This window comes from Dipodomys spectabilis, unplaced genomic scaffold, assembly GCF_019054845.1.
Source record: "Dipodomys spectabilis isolate Male_0828 unplaced genomic scaffold, ASM1905484v1 ptg000034l, whole genome shotgun sequence".
Classification (NCBI taxonomy): Eukaryota; Metazoa; Chordata; class Mammalia; order Rodentia; family Heteromyidae; genus Dipodomys; species Dipodomys spectabilis.
The window spans coordinates 7,484,404-7,504,833 of record NW_024870711.1 but is presented as its reverse complement, the minus strand read 5'-3'; the positions used below and the strand labels follow the sequence as shown (position 1 = coordinate 7,504,833).

The 20,430-nt window shown below is 42.2% G+C and overlaps 1 protein-coding gene across 1 annotated transcript in view; it reads right to left on the bottom strand.

Annotated features, from left to right (window-relative positions):
- Window positions 1–20,430, bottom strand: part of Cntnap2 (contactin associated protein 2) — a 1,675,080-nt gene that overhangs the window by 395,030 nt on the left and 1,259,620 nt on the right. The window contains exon 14 of the mRNA XM_042677312.1: window positions 758–914. Coding sequence (XP_042533246.1) covers window positions 758–914 — 157 coding nt within the window. The remainder of the gene's footprint in view (window positions 1–757; window positions 915–20,430) is intronic.

The window sequence follows — 20,430 nt, the reverse complement described above, 5'->3', positions numbered from 1 at the left end:
TTTCAACACTTCTAGACTTGTAGGAAGCCAGGACTGGCTTGATCTTCTAATTTATATCCTTCCACCTGAACTTCCAGGCTCTGCCTTTTCTTTTTTTAAATTCAGCAGAGAATGACAGTTGATTTTATCTTTATCCATGACTGGCATAGGCTCAGCTGCTCCCTGTGAAGCAGCACAAAAGCCAAGCGGAGGGATGAAAGCAACCCAAAATAGATCTCTCTTGAACTGATGTGTATCAGGGTTATAAACAATTCCAGGTAGAAGGGACAAGACACAGGCTAGCACTTGCTGGAGACAAGAGCAAAGACTCATTTCCCCCTTGGCTTTCTTGTTTGCCTTCTTGGTCTGATGCTCAATACAGGAGCTGGCAGCAGGTTCCAGAGGGTTCCTTCCCCTCTGGCCTCTGTCAGGAGTGGACACAATGCTTCCTGCCCCAGCCCTTCTTGCATGATTGCAAGACACATTACATAATGCAAATCAGTGTCAGCCACATGGCTCATGATTCTCCTCTCTGAATAAAATATGAACACATCAGTGATGTGTCAGCCGCTTTGGAAACGCATAGCCTTGTTGCACTGACCCCTTTCTTGCTGCTTTGGTGTTTTTCAGTCTATTCCTGGTGTTGGTCAACGGGGGTGAGACCTCTACCTTTCTCCCCTAGGATTTCAGCTTTCCCTTCTGTCACACTGGTTTGCCCCGTGGAGGCGGGGTGGGGGTGGGGTGGGGTAGAAGAGCTGGGCTCTGCTCTGGCACTCACCACTGCTTGTAGTCTGCGTCGCAGTTGCAGTAGTATTTGGGGTCCGTGCAGTTGCGCTCGATGCCGCAGGCACACTTCTGAATTCCGGGCTCTGACCCTCCCCAGTAATAGTGCTTCTCATTGGCTTTGCCAACCCACCAGGTGTAAGGACTTCCATCTGCAAGAGGAAAGGGAAGGCATGTTTAGGAAGGGACCCCGGTTCTGTCAAGGTGACATCACCCCAGTGGTGAGCTTCAGCTTTCCCAGGGACACAGGTTCTTTTTTCCTTGGAAGAAACTGTGCCATTCAAGCTTCTGAGATATGGGATGGATGTATTCAGCAAGTTGGAAGTGCAAAGCGGGCCAATCTACAGGGGAGGTGCATCAGATCCTGAACTGGTTCTATAAGATGCCACTGATGTCACGACTGGTGTGGCTTTATCAGTGAGCCAGGAGCCAGGCAGGTCATCGGTGATTAGAGCTAAATGTGGATGTTTATGGTTTCTCAATATGACCTCCTAATTCTGTATGTGATGACCTTAAATCCAGAAAGGCTAGACAATTCTTTTCATTCCCAGCATATTACCCCCTCCCTCCCCCGGCATACATACACAAGAGGCTGGGTATTACTGCATAGCATACAACTAATTAGCACACTGAGATCTAGACCAATAGCCCTCTGTCACTGTGGATTCCATTTCTGGCCAGATTATAGGAGAAGAGGACAAAGGTGGATGGTGGGAAATTGACCTCGCAGAAGGCTCAAGAGGCATGTAAGGCTGAACTTGACCCAAAGGTGTTAAACATTACCAGACGCATCACTCTAGCCACTTTGTGAATTGCCTCGTGTCCGGTTGACCTAATACCAAGGGCTTTCTCTGATCAGCATCACACAGGGATACCAAGCAAGACCCTTGGGAGAAAGGAAGGACAAACCAGACAAACACAGCATTGGAGATAATGGGTGGGTTGGCAGGAGAGCCCTTTTGCTAGCTCTACCTCAGTGGTCCAGGGAGGAGTAGGTATTTCAGAACCTCAGCTCCACTTCTAATTCTTCCAGTGACCAATTAGAACAAACGAACACCATGCCACATCTTCACTATAGTCAGTGGCGGAGAATTTGCACAAACCACACAAGCTGTGTGTGGCTCCACACTCCTTGTAAACACCAGAACAATGTCAGTAAAAGCAGGATAGAAATCAGCCTCTCGTTCGGAATGAGACCCCGAGAAACATGCTGCAGGAAACGAGAGCAAGCCAGATGATGCTTCCAGCACCTCTGCGCCTAGGAAAGGAAGTCTTGCTGTCAAAGTAACTGGGTAGTGGGCATCCAGCAATTGCTCTAAGCCATGCTTGAGACGGAGGCTCTGTGCTGCTGACATGGGGCAGAGCCTTATAAGGTTCACAGGGGAGGGGAGGTAGACTCACATCAGACTCCATGATGTGATGCCCCGGAGGGGTGTGTAAGAGATCTGACAAGAATGCTGCGTTTCCTAGCGTCTTCCCTTTCCTCAAATTACCCTTTACTTAATGAAAGCTCCTATTTAGGGAGATGCAAAATTCATATTACTTTGTTGTCCTTCCTAGGAAAATAAGTCAAGTAGAGCACAAAACACTACTTAGCTTTTTCCCCATCTGGCACAAACAAAAGAATAGCAATAAGAAAAACATACCCCAAGGTAAAAAGGACATTGTCTCATGTGCTATTAGCATTGACTAATACAGTTAAATTACTACACAAAAATGAAGGATCGACAGCATATATTTATATTCAGCAAGAGGAGAATGGCTCAATTTACTTTGGGCAAAGAATTGCCTCACTTTTATGTTCTACTAATGAAGTGATTTTTTTTTGGCCGTATAAACCATTGTTTACCTGTTAATTGGCTCTGGGGGAGGGGGAAATAGTTGAAAGCAATAAATATTTTTTAATAATGTACTTATGCCAGAGTTCAAGAAGTTTTTTAACCTGAGAAGATGAAGAGGTGTAATCACTGTAACACAATTAGTTAAAAATGACCCATATTCCCAGGTAATAAATGACAAAAATGATGCCAAATATGAATTGAGTTAAAGGTAATCAGTACTTGTACTCACTTAAGATCAAATTGTAGCACGGTGAAGGGTTTATTATGAGTTGGATAATTAAGGAGGAAAGGTGAGAAGAAAAGAGTTTACTTTATTCCCAAGACCAGCATATCTCTGTTATTTTTCCTTTAACCAAATGTTTTCAGAAGCTCCGGGAAAATGTACAGAAAGTTCTGGAAAACGTAGCACATGCCTGTGTTTTCCAGAATGTTCCTTGTAACCTCTGAGCTACCCAAAGTAACTTAGCAAGCTGCATAAATAACAATTATCCATGCACCCTCTAAAACTCAACCAAGATTCTCCCTGTACTCCTAATGAGTTCCATGCCATCTACCTGCATATGATATTCAAAATAATACCAGCAGGGAGATTTATAGTCTCCAAAATGAAAGCTGAGAAGGATCTTTTTCAGCTTGATGAAAGGTAGTTTTATTAATATCTATACTTGTCAGCTTTATCTAAAATTCTCTCAAGAATCACAGGAGGGGGCGGTTATCAGAGGAAGACGAACAGATACAATTTGCAGCTGAAATGTTTTATTCACTGTGGCGATTCAGGCCTTCTGTGGGCAGGTAGCACTTTTGCTGCCAGCCCAGGTTCTGGCCATTCTGTATGCTCCAAACCTCTTACAGTACAGGCTCTTCCGCTCCATCCTGTCCTCATTGCAAAATACATTTTATTATGTATCACACATTCAAGGTTTACAACATGTTCTTATGGAATATCTACCTATCTACACACAGATAACCAATTTATATATAATATATATTTCATAGCACATGAAATATATATGCCACATATTATATATAATTATAATATTTTATATAAAATAATGTATATACAGCTTCATAATACATGCAATATATAATATAATACATTTCATAATGTATATATTTTTCATCTCACACAGGATCTCCTTTCTAAAGTGGCTCACTCATGCTCTAGAAAGTCTCAGATTCCTCCTTCTCTTCCATTCTTACCATTGCACTAAAAATCGTTCTTCCTTTGCTGACTGCTGTCATCTCTGACGACAACCCATCTCAATTATGGATGATGATAATCTACTTGCTAAGGAAGGATAATTTAACTGGTATCATTCTAGATGGATTGAGAACAACCTCATAACCTCATAACCGTGAGAACTTCTCTTTTGAATCCAAATGACCTAGAGAGGAAGGAAGATAAAGAGCAGGAAGGGCAATCCCTGGGCTGGATGGAAAAGAGGGAAAATTCTCATGTTCCAGAGCTCTGGCAGCTGGAATTTGGAGGATTCCTTTCCTCCTCTAGGGCACATGCGCAGTCTAAGAAATCCAGTGGCCAAAGCCAAAGGTGACAACTACTCCTATCCCCCAGGAACTAGAAGTGAGGACCAGGTACCAGACTTAAGTTCCCTGGCTCAAGTAGAGAAGTCCTGGCCTCTTCCATGTAGAGTTGACCCCAGCACAACCCCTTCTAAGAATGTGGAGCCCACAGCTCAGGATTCTCATTGAAAGGTGAAGACTGGGAGAGGAAGCCATGGAGTGACCATTTCTGGGGTTTGTCTTTGCCTTTTTTTTTTGGCCCATGGGTGAGAAGTTTCCAAGCTTACCTAAGAAACTCTAGAAAACGATACAGATTCACTAGGATACCAGGTAAGAACTAGGGAATGAGACTCTCCAAGGAAAGACTTGGTCACTAACATCCTTCTGGCCCTTCTCAGTAGACATGGGCTGCTGGGGGGGGAAGGGCATGATGAGTTTAGATCGCTAGACACAGAAAGAAACGGGCTCAAGTGTCTCTGAGTCTCCTTGGCTATCAACCTTGAACCTTGTTTATAAGGTAAGATAATATCAAGAGGGCACCACAGCAAACACCTCCAGTTAATTTCCCAACATTCATTTTTTCAATTAATTCTGAATGAATTGTCTATTTGTTGCAGTTCTTTCTTTTGCTATGGTTTTATAACCATGATCTTGACTTTAAAATGTCTGCATGTTGTTATTTAAGAACTCTATAAAAAAACAAAATAGAATATATTGTACATCTTGACATTGGATTCCAACATAAAAAGCTATCACTTCAAGTTACCTACAATTGAGAAATCAATGTATTAAGCTGGATAGTAAATTAATATATGAAGCTGGACACTAACATTCTCTTTTGTTTTCCACCCATTGAATTCTATTTTGTTCTATGTTCAGATAAAGATCAAAACAAAAATTGAACCCCAAGAAAGCTCCTCATGTTCCTCCTGAGGAACACGATACATGGTCGGGCCAAAAACTCATAATTTTGAAGTTCTGACATAAACATTCAATTTGATCGCTAACGGTGAACATTTTATCTCTCTGAGATAGCATGACACTAGCTCATCTGATTAGAGATGAATAGAAACGAATGGACTTGATTAGCTCCAGGTTGTGTCTTTCAGAATTCTGTTGGATTTTGATATATTTTATTGATTTGAATAAGGGCCAAATTTGGAAATGTAGAAGCGAAGTTCAGACGAAAATGAACCTGAACTGAAATGTTAATTGATTAAAAATTAATTTGACTTCGTAACAGTTAAATGTATTTTACTGAACTGAACTTAATAGATTTCAATCAAAGACGAATCCCACAGAGTAAAACTCCATGCAGTTGAATCAAATCACTTTGAATCCTATTCAAATGAGTTCAGTTTTATTAATATGGATGGGAAGGAAGTGACAGATTTGGTGGGACTTTGTAACTCAGAGCAGAATTAGAGAGCAGAATGGGCACGTTCACTCCAAGTGACTTGGCTTTGGTGTTCACAGAGGCCGCTGCTCCTCTTTGCCCTCAGGACCCTGGTTGGCTTCTTTACACCACGGTCCCTGAGAGTCAGATGACTGATGCGGTTACTAACATGATGGGATGCGACATCTGATGCCATTCTGATGTCTCATTCTTTTTCTCTTTCTGAGAACTTATCCGTTCCTACCTATTTTCCCATGCCAAGACAATGGCTGAGACCTGCTATTCGATGCTGACCTACAATTTCCAAGGGTATTTTTATGTGCTTCCAAATATCAAGGAAAATCCTTTTTCCTATCTAGCCATTAGATTGCAGTGATGCTGCAATCTAGTTTGTAAGCCAGGCATAGGGGGCTCACGCCTGTAATCCCAGCTATCCAGGAGACTATGATCTGAGGATCACGGTTCAAAGTCAGCCTGGGCAGGAAAGTCTATGAGAGTCTTATCTCCATTTAACCACCAGAAAACCAGAAGTGGTGCTGTGGCTCAACATAGTAGAGCATTAACCTTGAGACAAAGAGCTCAGGGGCAGTGCCCAGGCTCTGAGTTCAAACCCCTTGATGGGCTGTCCCCCCAAAATGCCTATTTGTATCTTTAAAGGAGTTTGCTTCCACTTATCACCTGCTAAGCTTTTGTAACATATGAATCAACAGCGATTCTTGTTCTATGCTTTATCTGTTTATATTGAAATGACAGTTTTTTTCCCTTTTTGTCATATTTATAGTGATAGTATTTTTTAAAGTCATCTTTGTTGTTAATTAATCATACATCTTGAATGTGTGTGTGTGTGTGTGATTAATGACCAGAATATATAAAGGCCTCCCCAAATTAAACTCCAAACAATTAATGCAATTAGCAATGAGGCAATACAGCTTTTATATACATTTACCTATTGGTAGACATTTAGCTTGATTCAATGTCTTTGTTCTCATAAATAAATGGTTCATTATATTAACTATATTTGGGCTTTTTAATAGAAGTTTATTCTACGTGGTATATTTTAAGACTTATGGCCATTTTCTCACACCAATTTAAAGCGTTAATCCTAATTCCCCTGAGTTTCCATTATGAAGAAGGCAGTGATGTGTGTTTCCATCCTTTTGTAGACATAGGGTTGCTTTCTGTCTGCCTGGTGGAGGAAGTTCTCTTCCTCTTCTTCGCATCACTGTGCCTCCTGCCTCTGAATCTGCATCTGCATCTGCATCTGCATATTTATTTCAGCTCTGGTGATGTTTTAGCCTTGTGTCATAAGCAAAATCCTCTTCTGTGTCTCTCTTTCTATTACAAACACCAAGGAGAGGGGTGTCAGGTGGTCCTGACCTCTTTGCTCCTAATCTCTTCTTCATCTTTCATTGCTTGGTCTCACTGGCTGATTGCTGGACAATTTCTTTTGCCTTCCACTTTAGCATAGTAGTAACTGATATTTAACTCTACCATTAAGCCTTTAATTTTATCCATTACATTTTTACTTCTGTAGTTGTTATTTGGCTCGCTTTTAAATGGTACTCATTAGTTTTGATAGTGTCTTCCTTAACGGAATCTTTAATTTCCTATTTCCTTTTTTTAAAGGAAAAACATGCTAATCCAGTAACTTTAATATTTGAAGTTTTTGCTTGGCTAAAAAATGCTATTCATTCATTCTGTTGATTCAAAATTATGGTAGCTTTCCCCAAACATGTTACGATCAGTATTCCCCTTGAGGTCATATTTCTTGGAGACGCATCGTGGGAACTCTTTGGGGTCCAGTTGAAGCTAAGCCCCTCTTACATGATTTGCATTTGCTTTCATCAGCTACCTGGGGATTTTTTTTTTTTTTTTTACCAACCTGGGGTTTCTTGAAAGTATATTTTCAGTTTTATTTTTTCCTTCCCGTCCAAAATAGTATGAAGTTATTCTCTAAACATACATCAGATACGCTTTTTTTTTTTTTTTTTAAAAAAAAATGCAACCTCAAGGGATAATTTCTTTTTATCTTTACCTGGAGAAAGTCTGTCAAAAATTCCTGTGCTCTCTCTCTCTCTCTCTCTCTTCTTTTCAAGAGCTGGTTTCTAGTGTTCAGCTTCATTTCCTTTTGTTTTTCACGGAGCATCTGGGGGCCGTGAGTTGTGTGTTCATCGAGGGACAGTTGATATCACTCATTATTTGGCATGAGCTTCTCCTCTCCATATAGGTGAAAATATGGCAGCTACAAGTGGTCAGGAACCAGCGGTGGCAGCTGGTTTAACCTTCATTTATGCTCCTGGTTCATGGTTTTGATTGATTTTAGGTCTCTAAAGAGTTTCCCTTTTCTTGTAAGCTCAATTATATATTTAAAAGGATTGAAAATATTTTTGTTCCTTTGTAAATGTTTGAAAAATGTTGATGCGACTGGGTTTCCATGACATCAATCAAACCTTAATCCTATAGCAGAGTTCTGTTACCATGCTACTGTGGGTGTGAAAGGAGTGATTGGCACCGCCAACGGGATGTTCTAGAAGATGCCCTAAGGGACAGGGGATTGGAGTCAGAGGGACCTTCCCATGGGATTCAGAGCATTGAGCACATGGCACACTGTGTGGCACAAGCAGAGGTAAAGGCACCGTGGCAGGACCTCGCTGGGTTTGGTGACCAGAATGATAAGGAGGACCCCCGGTTTTTACGTTAGACAAGCCTGAGCAACTGAGTGAATTTCTGGTGGTTGAGGAAAGTGTTGGTTTGGGGGAAGTTCAACTGGATAGTGAATTTAAGGTGAAGATGGGTCCCAGGGGTGACTGGTTCTACTTTCTCAAGTGTAACTTGGAAACACTTATGTATCAGATGCTTCTAGTATTTAGTTAGAAGAGTGCAGGGATGCTATATGCCCTGCCACACATGAGCAATCCACCACACAAGTACTGGTTTCACATGCTATACCAACAGCAGCCTGGGGCAGCCTTTCTATGTGGCTATGTAGAAATGAGGTCAGCGAGGTGTTAGTCTGACTCTGAGAGGGATCAGAGCACAGGATTTGAATCTGTGAGTCACTCGCAGTCAGAGTGGAAAAGAAGATGGAACAGGACAACATGAGGGCAGAGGACTTAGAGAGAGGCAGCTGCCAAGTGGGAAGAGACTCAAGCAATGTGGGATAAAGGAGCTGCCTTCTCCCAAACCTCTCATTCTCATTCCACCACAACCAGCATGAATGGCTTCGTGGTGTGAAGCCACAGTTTGCCCAGCGCATCATGATTGTGTTTATTGTCCTGGATTCCCTTGGTTCTGTGTGCTCCTTTGCCCTAAACCTAGACATTATTCTCCACAGCCGGTAGATATATGGCAGGCAGACAAGAGCTGAATGTTCCAGAAGGGAGGAAGGCAAAGCTTGGCATATGTCATTTGGCTTGAGGATGCAGAGATCTCCAGAAGAGTAGAAACAGACTTGAAACCACTGACTTTCAAGAGGTCTGGGTGATGGGGATCGGACAAAGCCAAAGGGAATGGTGAGGGCCGAGGAGGGAGCTGGGTAAGAGGCGGGGAATGGAGTAGCCAGGGGTCTCCGAAAGGCAGTGGGAATCAGAACAGATTTGCTACCAAAAGTCAAAGAAAGCAGCACACAGGAAAAGATCGAAGCCGTGATTATTGGACCAACATCCTTCAGTAAGTACAGATATTGTGATGATGACCTTCTTTCCCATGCATTGAAGACTGGATGAACCTCACATTAACTGGCTTGGACAAGAACGTCCATCCTCATCCATCTGGGATTCATTTCCAAATTCATTTCGATGAGGACATGACCGGCGTGGAAAGGGCAAGAGGGAACGTCAATGCTGAGACATCTTGAAAGGATTCCCTTTCCTCCTTCCCCCTAACAGATTAAGAAATCTTGATAACACCTGGTAATGTTAAGATAGGCTTGAACTTAACCTTTTCAAATGTGTTACTCTGCAGATGGCAAGGTGTGACTGTCTGGAAAATACATCCCTCCTTTTGAGCAGAGCAGGCCTCTGCTTCTGTGGCAAGAGACTCCAGGTCATCCATCATGCTCTCTGCTCAGCGGGTGCAGAAACCTTCCGCTGTTCAAGAGACAGCGAACTGAAGAGTCACACGTGACCCATCCATTTCTGGGTCCTCCTCCCGGGAAACGAAGATGCTCACGCCATTTTCAATGGCACATGCTGTTCATAAAAGTGGCACAAATCTAACCTCTTCCTACCATACAGGAGGCTTGGAAAGATGATGAAGCATTCAAAAGCAATGATAGAAGCAGATTTTTTTTTTTTGAGTAAAAAGATACTTATTTTAACAGTGAAGTCACTCTAACGTTTGCCATTATTCTTTTCCCAGAGTCAAAATAAGAATTTCACACCAAGACGCAGTAACATTTTCTTTCTATGGTTTATAGTGTGTTCTATCAGACAGCTGATTAACCTGCTGGCATGAATTGAGAGTCTTCAAAGCCCTTCACTTTTGTCAATTAGCCATGCTTTTCTCTCAACATGATGGCTGATTTCTCTCTGGTTGTAATGAATGCGATAAATTACAGCATATCTCTGCTATATTTAATGGTTACTGCAGTGTGGGAGGGCAGAATGAACAGTTTTATTAGAAGCAAACTTCCTCATGCATCGAAACCACCTGTTTCTCTGACTTGCCTTATCCATGATTGTCCATTGTCCATTCCCTCTGTAAAATTGAGAACGCATTTCACTGCTGACCTTGTTCTTGACCCAGGACCTCGGTCCATGCTGTTCCAGCCATACTGACCATAGTGCTGTTCTTGCTCTTCGAACGTTCCTACTTGGAAGATTCTTGGGTGACATTGAAGGCAGGTACCACGTTAGGCTGCCCAGCAATGACTGTTGAAGTCTGGCTGTTCATGAAAGGCTGGTCTCCCACTGCTGCCTCCTGCTTTCATGTAGTCCCGTTGGACTGGCATTCGCATCTCTAGTATAATGTTATTCCTGTGGACCTGCAAAGGACACAGGGAAAATCCTGGAGACTTTTCATGAGAGCCTCAAACTGTGAAGGCAGAGGCGGAAGCTGAGCATCACCTTGCACCTGCTGCTTGAGAGTGGAGCCTGGGAATTCCGTCGCTTCCTGGAGAGGCCCCAAGGCCCCGGATGCTCTGTCGGTGGAGGCTTGGCTGATCCACAGAGGTGTTTGGGGAGGCAAGCACCAAAGTGGGGAGCCAGGAGTTGTGGATTCAATTCTACTCCATTATTACCTGACCGTTCTACTTATTCATCTTTCTTCCACTTTCTTCTCGGCAACAAGAGGCATAGACTTTGATTTCCTACTTCATGTTTCTGTGGTTTTCCTATTTTCTGCAAATTTCCTATGTGGTAGCAACATTACTCACACCTCTACCAGAAACAGCTTTGTCTTTCCCTCTGCAGGGTAACTAGTACTCCTTCTTTACACGTAAACACAGACCTGTTTTCCTTCTCAGGCCTCTTCTAAATCTTGCTGGCAGAGAAGAGCATTTTCACACAAAACATGGTTCAAAATAATTGTCCTGATGACAAGGACCTGTGATCATTAATCTTGATGGTCCATTTGATTGCGTTGAGAATTGCCTAGGAGATTAGTAAAAGCACACATCCGGGTGTGTCTCAGGGGTGATTTGATTATTGTGGCTTAGACTTAATGGATGAGTGGATTAATAAGATGGTGGCATTACTGAGAAATGGGGCCTCATTGGAGGCCCATTGGCCTCTTCCGCTATTCCCTCTCTCTGCTTCCGGTTCACCATGAGGTGAGAAATTCCTCCACTCCATGTTCCTACTGCTATGGTGTTTAGTCTCCTCTCAGACCCAAAGTAAGAAATCAAGAGGACCATGGACTGAATCCTCTGAGTCTATGGGCCCAAATAAATCTTCAAGTTATTCCTTTAAGTTGTTTATGTATGGTATCTTGTTACAGAACTGCAAAAGTAGCTAGCACTATTAGTCTGTCGCCATCATCTACTGGGGAAGTGCCAGCCAGTGTCTCAATGAATGTGTGGTGGCGGGGTGCACCACACTTTACCCTTGAGCGACGTGGTGACCTATGCCTCCATGAAGGTCCACAATGAGAGTTCTTTGTATATTTTGTGAATTGGCTGCATGAGCTCCCACCCCAGGACACCTGCACCCTTGCCACCAAGGTGTGGCCACACAGTCCCCCCCATCTCCACTCTAGCTCTTAACCCCCATTTCTTTGGGCTGTGATCAGCCCTCCTGTGCCACGAGGCTCATCTGCTCGGGGGTGATGAGTAGGGCCTAGAGAAGGGTCTGAGGCCTGATGGCAAGGGAAGGCCCAAAGAGCTTCCTTATCTGCGGAGGTGAGCGGGCCAGAGCAGCAGAGCAGCTTCCAGAAAGAGAGGCTTTTATTCCATGTAGGCAAAGAATACTGGAGAATATGTTGGGATCTCATCACCAGGGTTTTATAGGCTTCAATTTCTTTCTTCATACCCGGGGTTTCCTCCGAGTCTTACTGCCAATCTAAAGACACATACGTCAGGGAAAGATTCAGGGTCCGTGTGCTGTCTGGGGGACGCCCTTCCCCCCACTCCCACACCTTTACTTATTGAACAGCACTTGTTACCTGTTGAGGACGACAGAGAGGCAACACAAGTGGGAACACGTTTTATTTGCTGCTAAATCTTCTTGTTTACTTTGGAGCATATGTTTCCCTGCGGTCTCACTCATCACAATAATATATAGCTTCCAAGACACAATTTCATGCAGATGCAAGAGAAATTGAACAACCAATTCAGAGATGCTCTGGCCTATCAGTCTTCTGATTAAAGTGCCCTTTCTGAGAGGTAAACACGACCCAATCTCCCAGCCCTGGCACGAACGAACGAACGGCACAACTCGATTGCTACCTTTTTATGGCGGGGCCATGCCTGCCCTCGTTTAAAATTGTTTTGACCTTTGCATGAGATGCATTAAAAAAAAAAAGTTCCACTTTTCTCCAGAATTAGGAAGCCATAATACAAGTAGGAGGGCGAGGCTTTCTGTATCTGAATGGCTCTCCGTGGAATGACTCAGTGAATGCGCCATCATTTCATTCACCCTCTGGCAGGGGCAGCTTTGTGTCCCTGAGTCCAGATGCCAGCCCTGTGGAACTCACGCCTCTCCAGTGAGTTCTTCTTGGCAGCACCACTTTGCTATTGTGGGTGGAATCACAATGGCCCCAGTGACATCCTGGCTAGGGAAGAAGCTGTTGGAAATCCTCCTATGTATCAAGCTGCTACTTCTTAAGTGGAAGACACCTAAAAAATATCCCGATCAGAAATGCCCACACTTTTTTAGTTAGGATGAACTTGCTAAGGATTGTGAAACGACTGCTAGCTTATTGAGGACAAGAAAGGAGACTTCAATAGCGAGTATAAGCAGCAATAAATGGACACAAGTGTGTGTTAGTGTGAGAACAGTAATCCAGCCAGCTGGAGAGCACAAGCCTGTCCTGAATACAAATCTTAACAACCATCTTGATGGAGCCCCACTGGAAGAGCACAGGCCAGAGCAACATGAGATAAATAATACACTGACACTGAGCCCTAGAGCTTCAGTCTGGTAAGAATTTACTCTGTAGTATTATGGCCTGTCACCGTCAGGTGTGAAAGAAAACTATCTTCTGCTGTGTACTCTCAGAAGGATTTCACATATGCTCACTTACTTGTTCCAAGATGAGAGCAGGGAGGTTTTTTAAAAGACTCTACGTGAGTCGTGAGTCTTTCATTAGAAACAAAGAAAGATCAGAGGGTGACAATAACCAGTCATCTTACACTCATTAAATCTGAATGAAGGACTCTCCCAAACTACAGTGGTATTGTGCTAAAAAGACAGCAGTAAAGATGAGTTTTTAAAAGAGGGAGAAATACTCGAAAGATCACTATAAATGTAGATAAGTAATGAACACTGAATTCCTGTCGAGGAATAAAAAAAATCATCTCAAGAGGAAAACTCCAATCCAAACTACCAAATGGTTAGCAGAACCAATGAACTGTGCAGTGGGAAATCTGAGCCAGCTATTGCCAGGAGGGGGTGCTAGCGAGCAGAAGTGATTCAGCATTGTCCTTGATTTGAAGATCAGATGATCCTGCTTCCCCTACCAGCACTTTACTAAGTGCTTAGCTTTGTTTCAAGCACCGTACAAACATCTCAGGAAATCTTTTAGAACCATTCTGGGAGGTATGAAATGATGGATGGGTTTCAAGATGCACCACTTCACATACAGAAAAAAAAAATAAAAGAAAAAAGAAGGCTTGCACAAAAGTATTTATTCGTTTGTTTATTATTTATATATCTCTGAACTATGCATTGGATATCTATTCTAACTTTATTATCATCATATCATCATCATCATCTATCATCTATTTGTTGATTTTTCATGTACATACACTTACCCATTCACCTATGTATATACACTCACAGATGTCATAACATTTTATGGTAATAAATCTATCATTAATAAAATATATAGCAATACAATTGTAGATCATGAAATCAATCCATTTCTTTAAACAGACCATTAAGTGATGCAGAGTAGATTTTTAATGCTGTCTAACTGTCACCACAGTTCAATGTTGAAAGATTCCCATCACCGCCCAGTTCCCATTTTCAGAGCTGTGAAATAAATGAATAGCTTTACCATGGTTCAAACTTTACATGAGGTAAGGTAAATGCCTAACGGAAGATTTGCTGAAGTTTCAAATGTCAGTTAAACACGCTTTATTTTTTTCTTTAATGTCTCTTTCCTATTAGTGTTTAATCCTACTGCTCTGTTAATTTGAATTTCTCCATATGGTCTTTCAAATATTGAGTTCATAGTTGGGCACAGTAGCTGTTCCTCATAGATGGATTTGCCCTCTCCCTCATCATTTACTCTGAGATGTAAGGAAGAAAGAAAAACAAGGCCAGCTGGCAGGGGTCTGGCTCTGGAATTTAACACAGGTTTTACAGATAACAGCAAGAACCAATCTTTCCATCACCATCCATGGTCAAACTAGACCCAAAACTTGAGATGTCGTCTAACCCAAAAGGCCATCAAATAGCGCCCTCTTCTGGCTAACATGAGCATATTCCATCTACTCCCTAGCTGTGATCCAGACCCTTCTCTTCTGTAAGTCCACACCAGCTGTAGCCTCTGTAGTTCCCTTTCCAGCTGTCTGAGACAAGGTGCTCCTCACAGCGGCTTCCTGCCTTGCCCAGCCAGTCCGCACCCCTGCCTGACTCCATGGGTGAGGTCCTGGTGGTCATGAAGAACTAAATACTATGCACAAGGACACGCGCCCTGCACCCCACCGCGCTTCCTAGAAGGTGCTGTTTCTTCTGCAGGGTGATTTCCGCAAAATGGGAGAACTGGTCTACTTGTCTGTGATGTGCTATCTGCCTTCCTCTCACCGATTCATTTTCTTTGGGCTGTGTAAGGGTGGCTCTTCCAAGAGTTCTTTGAAATTCGTCTTCTTTTCACACATGGTTTTCAACTTAGGTTTTTCCCTTTTATCAGATTCTCAAACCTTTTTTCCTTCTTTCTTCTAAATTTATACTGTTTTTCCATCTACGCTGAAGGCAAGATGTAATCAGGCCAAATACTCTTTTCCTACTTTCCACGTGTGATGGACACTAATGGACTCGTTTTCACTGGAGGATGGCTTGCTGACACAGCCATGGGAGAATGTTCCGTGTCTCACACATCCACAGGAGTGACTCCAGAAGCCCCCGAGTAGGAAGCGCTGTCAGAGGGTTTTATCTCCCCCCTCCTGTACATCCTTAGCTTAAAGAGAACTGCTGAAGTGGCTTCATGGGCTTTCTAGAACTTTTGCCCCTTTCCCGAAAGTTTTTCTTGTAAACTGCTAAAACCTTTGGAATCGATTTCTAGCACTGGGCTCTCATTTTATGCTATGAATGACTGTCTTGGGGATGAATTCCTCACTGTGTCTACCCTACATATGATCAATATTTAGAGACACACTACAGGTGACAGGCACAGCACACATGGTTAACAACTCACTTGCTTTATAATTAGTAACACATACTATTTTTTCTTACAATACTAAATAAAATAACTAATTTTTGCTTTCATAAAGAATAACCCCAGAGAGGCCAAGTCAACCAACAATTGCTTACTAAATGGTGGTCCTAGCGGAATACCAAACAATTATAAAGCTTTGAAACCCAAATAAGAAGTTTTAGTGCTAGATTATAACCACCTGACTCCTCTTTGTAGCCATACAAACTCAACAATGAAGTAGATTATAAAATTATAATGAATCACATGTGGTTAGCTTGCATTTTTAATACATACAACAGATATAGAGAATTCATTTTGTGCATTCAGATGACTCCATTAAGATATCTTGGATACAAGCCAATTAGACTGCTTGTGAGAATACAGAGGGTATGATTTAAATTGATTAAAATGAATTGGAATTGGTACTTCTATTTCCTAATTGATTGCATGTTAGGTCCATGGACCATGGTGATGCTTTGGGAATTGGGGACTCAATGGCTTTCCAGGCACTATCTTTTGTGATGAGGGTTGACTCAAAAGAATGCTACCTGTTCAGGAGCCTCACACCTGTAATCCCAGCTACGCGGAGGCTGGGATCTGAGGATCACGACTCAAAGCTAGCTGGGGCAGGAAAGTCCACGAGATGCTTATCTCCAATTAACCACCAAAAGAACAGAAGTGGAGCTCTGGCTCAAGTGGTAGAGGGCCAGCTTTGAGCCATAAAGATGAGCGAGAGAGCCTAGGCCTTGAGATCAAGCCCTAGTCCTGGCACAAGCAAATATACAAACAGATGCGGCTCATTTTCAGACTTGCCGTGAAGTGGTTTGCTGGAAAGTGTCTCATGGGTGGTTGGGTCACAGCTACAAGGTACTATGTCATACATTTCCATACATTCTAACTCATATCCTGTAAGTCTTACTTTACATAGTGCTTTACAGAAGTCTCTTCCTGACTCTCTAGGTTGGGCCAGGTATCCGTCACCTCTCACTGCACTAATGGCACTGTCATCACTGGCTTCCACGGCTCCCTCTCCCGGTTGGACTGCAGACGTGTCTAGCCAGTGGCTATCTAAATCCTGCTCCAGGTGTAACATGAACCTTCTGGTCACGGTTGGCAGATGCCCACAGGAGAGTTGTATGCTCTAGTCAATGGCAGACGCAGAGACGGATCCGTAATATTATTTTATGTTCCCTGATGCACAACTTCTCTGCCTTGGTTGTCATGAAGCATTTATAGGTATGGAATGCATCTCATGTCACAATTTTCTATTTTATCGAATCTGATGCTTGCAAAGAGTTGGCATCCCAGTACCTGCTGTAAGAACGGGCTGGTAGCAGGGTAAGCACACTGAGCTGGGGTAACACTGGCTCAGGACCTTGTGGGTAATTCCTTCCTGGGACAGAACCCAGCCATCTGAGTAGGAACAGTGCTAATGATATAGTAAAGTACTCTTTCCATTAGGTGACTGGCAGGGCCCTATCACCAACAGAAGCAGCCAGGGTCATGTCTGTGGGGACCCGTGTGTGTAGCTAGAAAGACTTCTTATGAATATGACAGAGGGAAAAGGTGGTGATTTCCCCCTATGCTTGGGAGAAATTTGCAAGAAACCAAACAGTGGGTTCACTATCAGCACAGACTGTCACCTGAAATGTCTTTGTGGCCATCTTAAAAGATAATGTGTGATGAGAGAAAACAAATACAAGTCTTTAAGCCAGATGGGGCAATATACAAACATCCAGGATCTAAAATAAACTCTATCTAACTGTGTACTGTCCTATCTTGTATTATACATGCAGAGTTATGAGGAAGAACTTCACTGACGGATGCATATCATTTATTCATTTATTTTTGCTGGTCCCAGTGTATATAATTTCTTTTTTCTTGCTGGTATGAGGGTTTGAGCTCAGGGCCTTGTGCGTGCTTACGTGGTTGGTCTACTGTATCACTTGAGCCACACCTCCAGCCCAGAGTTTTGCTGGTTATTTATGAGAGAATAATCTTGAGGACTGGCCTTTGGACTACTGTCTTTCAGACCTCAACCTCCCGAGTAGCCAAGATTACAGGTGTAAGCTACTGTCCCCTGGATCAAAATGTACTTATTTTTGGATAATTACTGTGCGAGATCCTACAGGTACGACTTACCACATACTTTGTTTCATTTATTTTCCATGACTATTATTGAATGCTGCTTTCTTTTTCTGGAGAAGAAGCCCTAGTACATTAACAAACTTGCTGAGACCAATCATCGACCAAAGAGATCAGACTGGAAGGAATTATTCTTTGCCATGTGCATTATTAAGAAATCTAAGAGGACAATGCTATCTACACTGCAGTGTATCTGAAGCAAAATGGCATTGAGAAAAGTCATCTGACCAGGTTGTATTCTCTGGGTTTTAAGTAGCTCCTTGGAGAAAAGTTGATTAGCTTTTTGGAAAGGAACTTCCAAACTTGCCTGGCTGACTGTCGCCCTGCAGAATCAAGTCACCGTCTCCTCTCTTCTCTTGATCTTATCAGCCCATCATTAAATTGCTATTATACTATCTGCTTTTCAAAGTTTATTTTGTAGCACAGCATGATGTTTTTTTCCTTCTCCTTAGCAATCTCATGAGACAACAAATGAACGACTAGAACCTGGCAAATATAATATTTCTGTTGTTTGTCCTTCTTCCATTGAAGTTGTCAACCCCGAAAGCATTATAAACAGATGGCTCATCGTTACCGAGTTACAGATTGTTAATAAAGAAACTTGCCTTTTTCTTGGTAACATATGGCTTAAAAGATGATCATAGGGCACTTAGAAGGATAATGCCAATCCAAGACTTGTTCTTGAAAGGAAGAGTGTGAGGGTACACTGAGTTCCTTCATCTTATGTGCAGGGCTAGAAGCTTGGTACCCTAAGAGATAGAGCCAGTTGGTATATGTATATGAGTTGGTATAGCCATTGGATATCCATTTATCCATATCCATATATCCTTGTGTTTCCATTTCCTTTCGTTGCTGTAACCAGCTACCATAATCTGGGTGGCTTTAAACAACAGTTTATTCTCAAATGGTTATGGAGGGTAAAAGTCCCAAATGCTCTCTCTCTCTCTCTCTCTCTCTCTGAAGATTCTAGAGGGTGATATTTCTTAGTTTCTCTGGCTTTTGGTGGTTGAGAGCCATCATGGGTGCTCCTTGGCTGGCTGATGAATCTCTCAATCCCTTCGTCTTCACAGTAGCATGACCAAATTTCCTTCTTCTGAGGACCCAGTTATTGAAATACAGTTTATGCCAGTTCAGTCAATCTTGATTACCTCTCTGGTTTCTAAATAAGGTCATATTCTAAGTTTCAGGGACATGACACAATTCAACTTATACCACTTGGAGATTGTTCAAAATATCCAATTTCCTTCTCTGCTCTTCTGAGGGAACAATGGTTTCCATGTTGGAAGCAGTTTTTGGCTATTTTTTAAAATTTTCTTTAAGTAGTTGTATGAAGGAGTTGCCATTCAACAGAGCAGTTTAGGAATCCCATGCATCTCGATCAAGGTCACCTTTAAGGTCACCCTCAAAGTCGCCCCTCCCAGCCCACCCCTTCACTTACTTTTCTTAATTTTTAGGATATGTTTTGATTTTTTTTTTTGCCATTTAACAAAGCAGTTTATGTATACAATGCACCTCTTTTTTTGTTATTTTTTTCTTGAAAAAAACAAACAAACACATCTAGGTCCAAATACTTGGGTCCAAAACAGAAGGAAAACGTTGATTAAAAATGTAATATGGTATGTAGTTATCACAGGGGTTAGTGTACAGTACCTGAAGATAATACCATCTGCATTTTTTGCTGTAACTCATACCGTGTATAATAGCCCTGCGACAGGTGCAGGACACTGCTACTCAATTGTAATTTGCATTAAAGTTGCACATTCCTATCAGAGATTCACCGAGATCTCTAGCACTGTCTGGCTTCACTCTTATTGAAGTATGATTGTGTTGTGGCCAACTTCTGTTTCTGAATGGTAAGTGAACTTTGCTTTTTAGAGAGAAATCTTCCTGTGAGTCCCTGGGGTACCTGTTCTCAACAATAAGCATAGAATAACTTCTCAGGATGCCAAGGTCATCATTGTCTTGAGACTTGTGATGTGGCCTTACAAAATGTATTCTACTCACTCTAGTTCTGAGAGCTATCTGGTCCCATTTGAAAATATGGCGGGTGAGAATTTAGTCACCTTCAACTAGCTTTATAGAAAGTACAAACATCTTTACAAATTATGCACATAGCATTTGAAACCCTTTTTCCATCATCAGTGTAATATGTTGAATACATAATATGATATTTAGCTATTCAAAAATTTCCCTCTCTCTCTCTCTCTCTTTCTCTTTCTCTCTCTCTCCCCCTCTCTTTTGTGCCAGTGTTGGGCCTTGAACTCAGGGCTTGGGTACTGTCCCTTAAGTGTTTGGCTCAACCTGTGGGGCTCTACCAGCTGAGCCACATCTCCATTTTTGGTAGTTAATTGAAAATAAGAGTCACACGGACTTTCCCATATAGGCTAGCTTTGAGCCACAAGCCTCAGATTTCAACTGCCTGAGTAATTAGAATGACAAGTATGAGAAGACTGGAGAAAAAAAATGTGAAAGATTAGCTTTCAAACATAGTAATGTTATACCCAAAGACAGATGTAATTATCACATATGTTGGACAAACTTGTTCAGTACTATGTCAAAAACATAGGCAATATCCCTCTTCAACGTTACATAGCTTTATTTTGGCTAATACTTGTGGTAAATTAACCAAGCTAAAGTGCTAAAAATATACATAGCCATTTGGTTTGTTATGAACATGTTGGAAATACAATATTTTGGACAGAGCTGCCATCTTGGTGCTTGTCCTTAGGTCTTCCCCTTTCTAGTCTT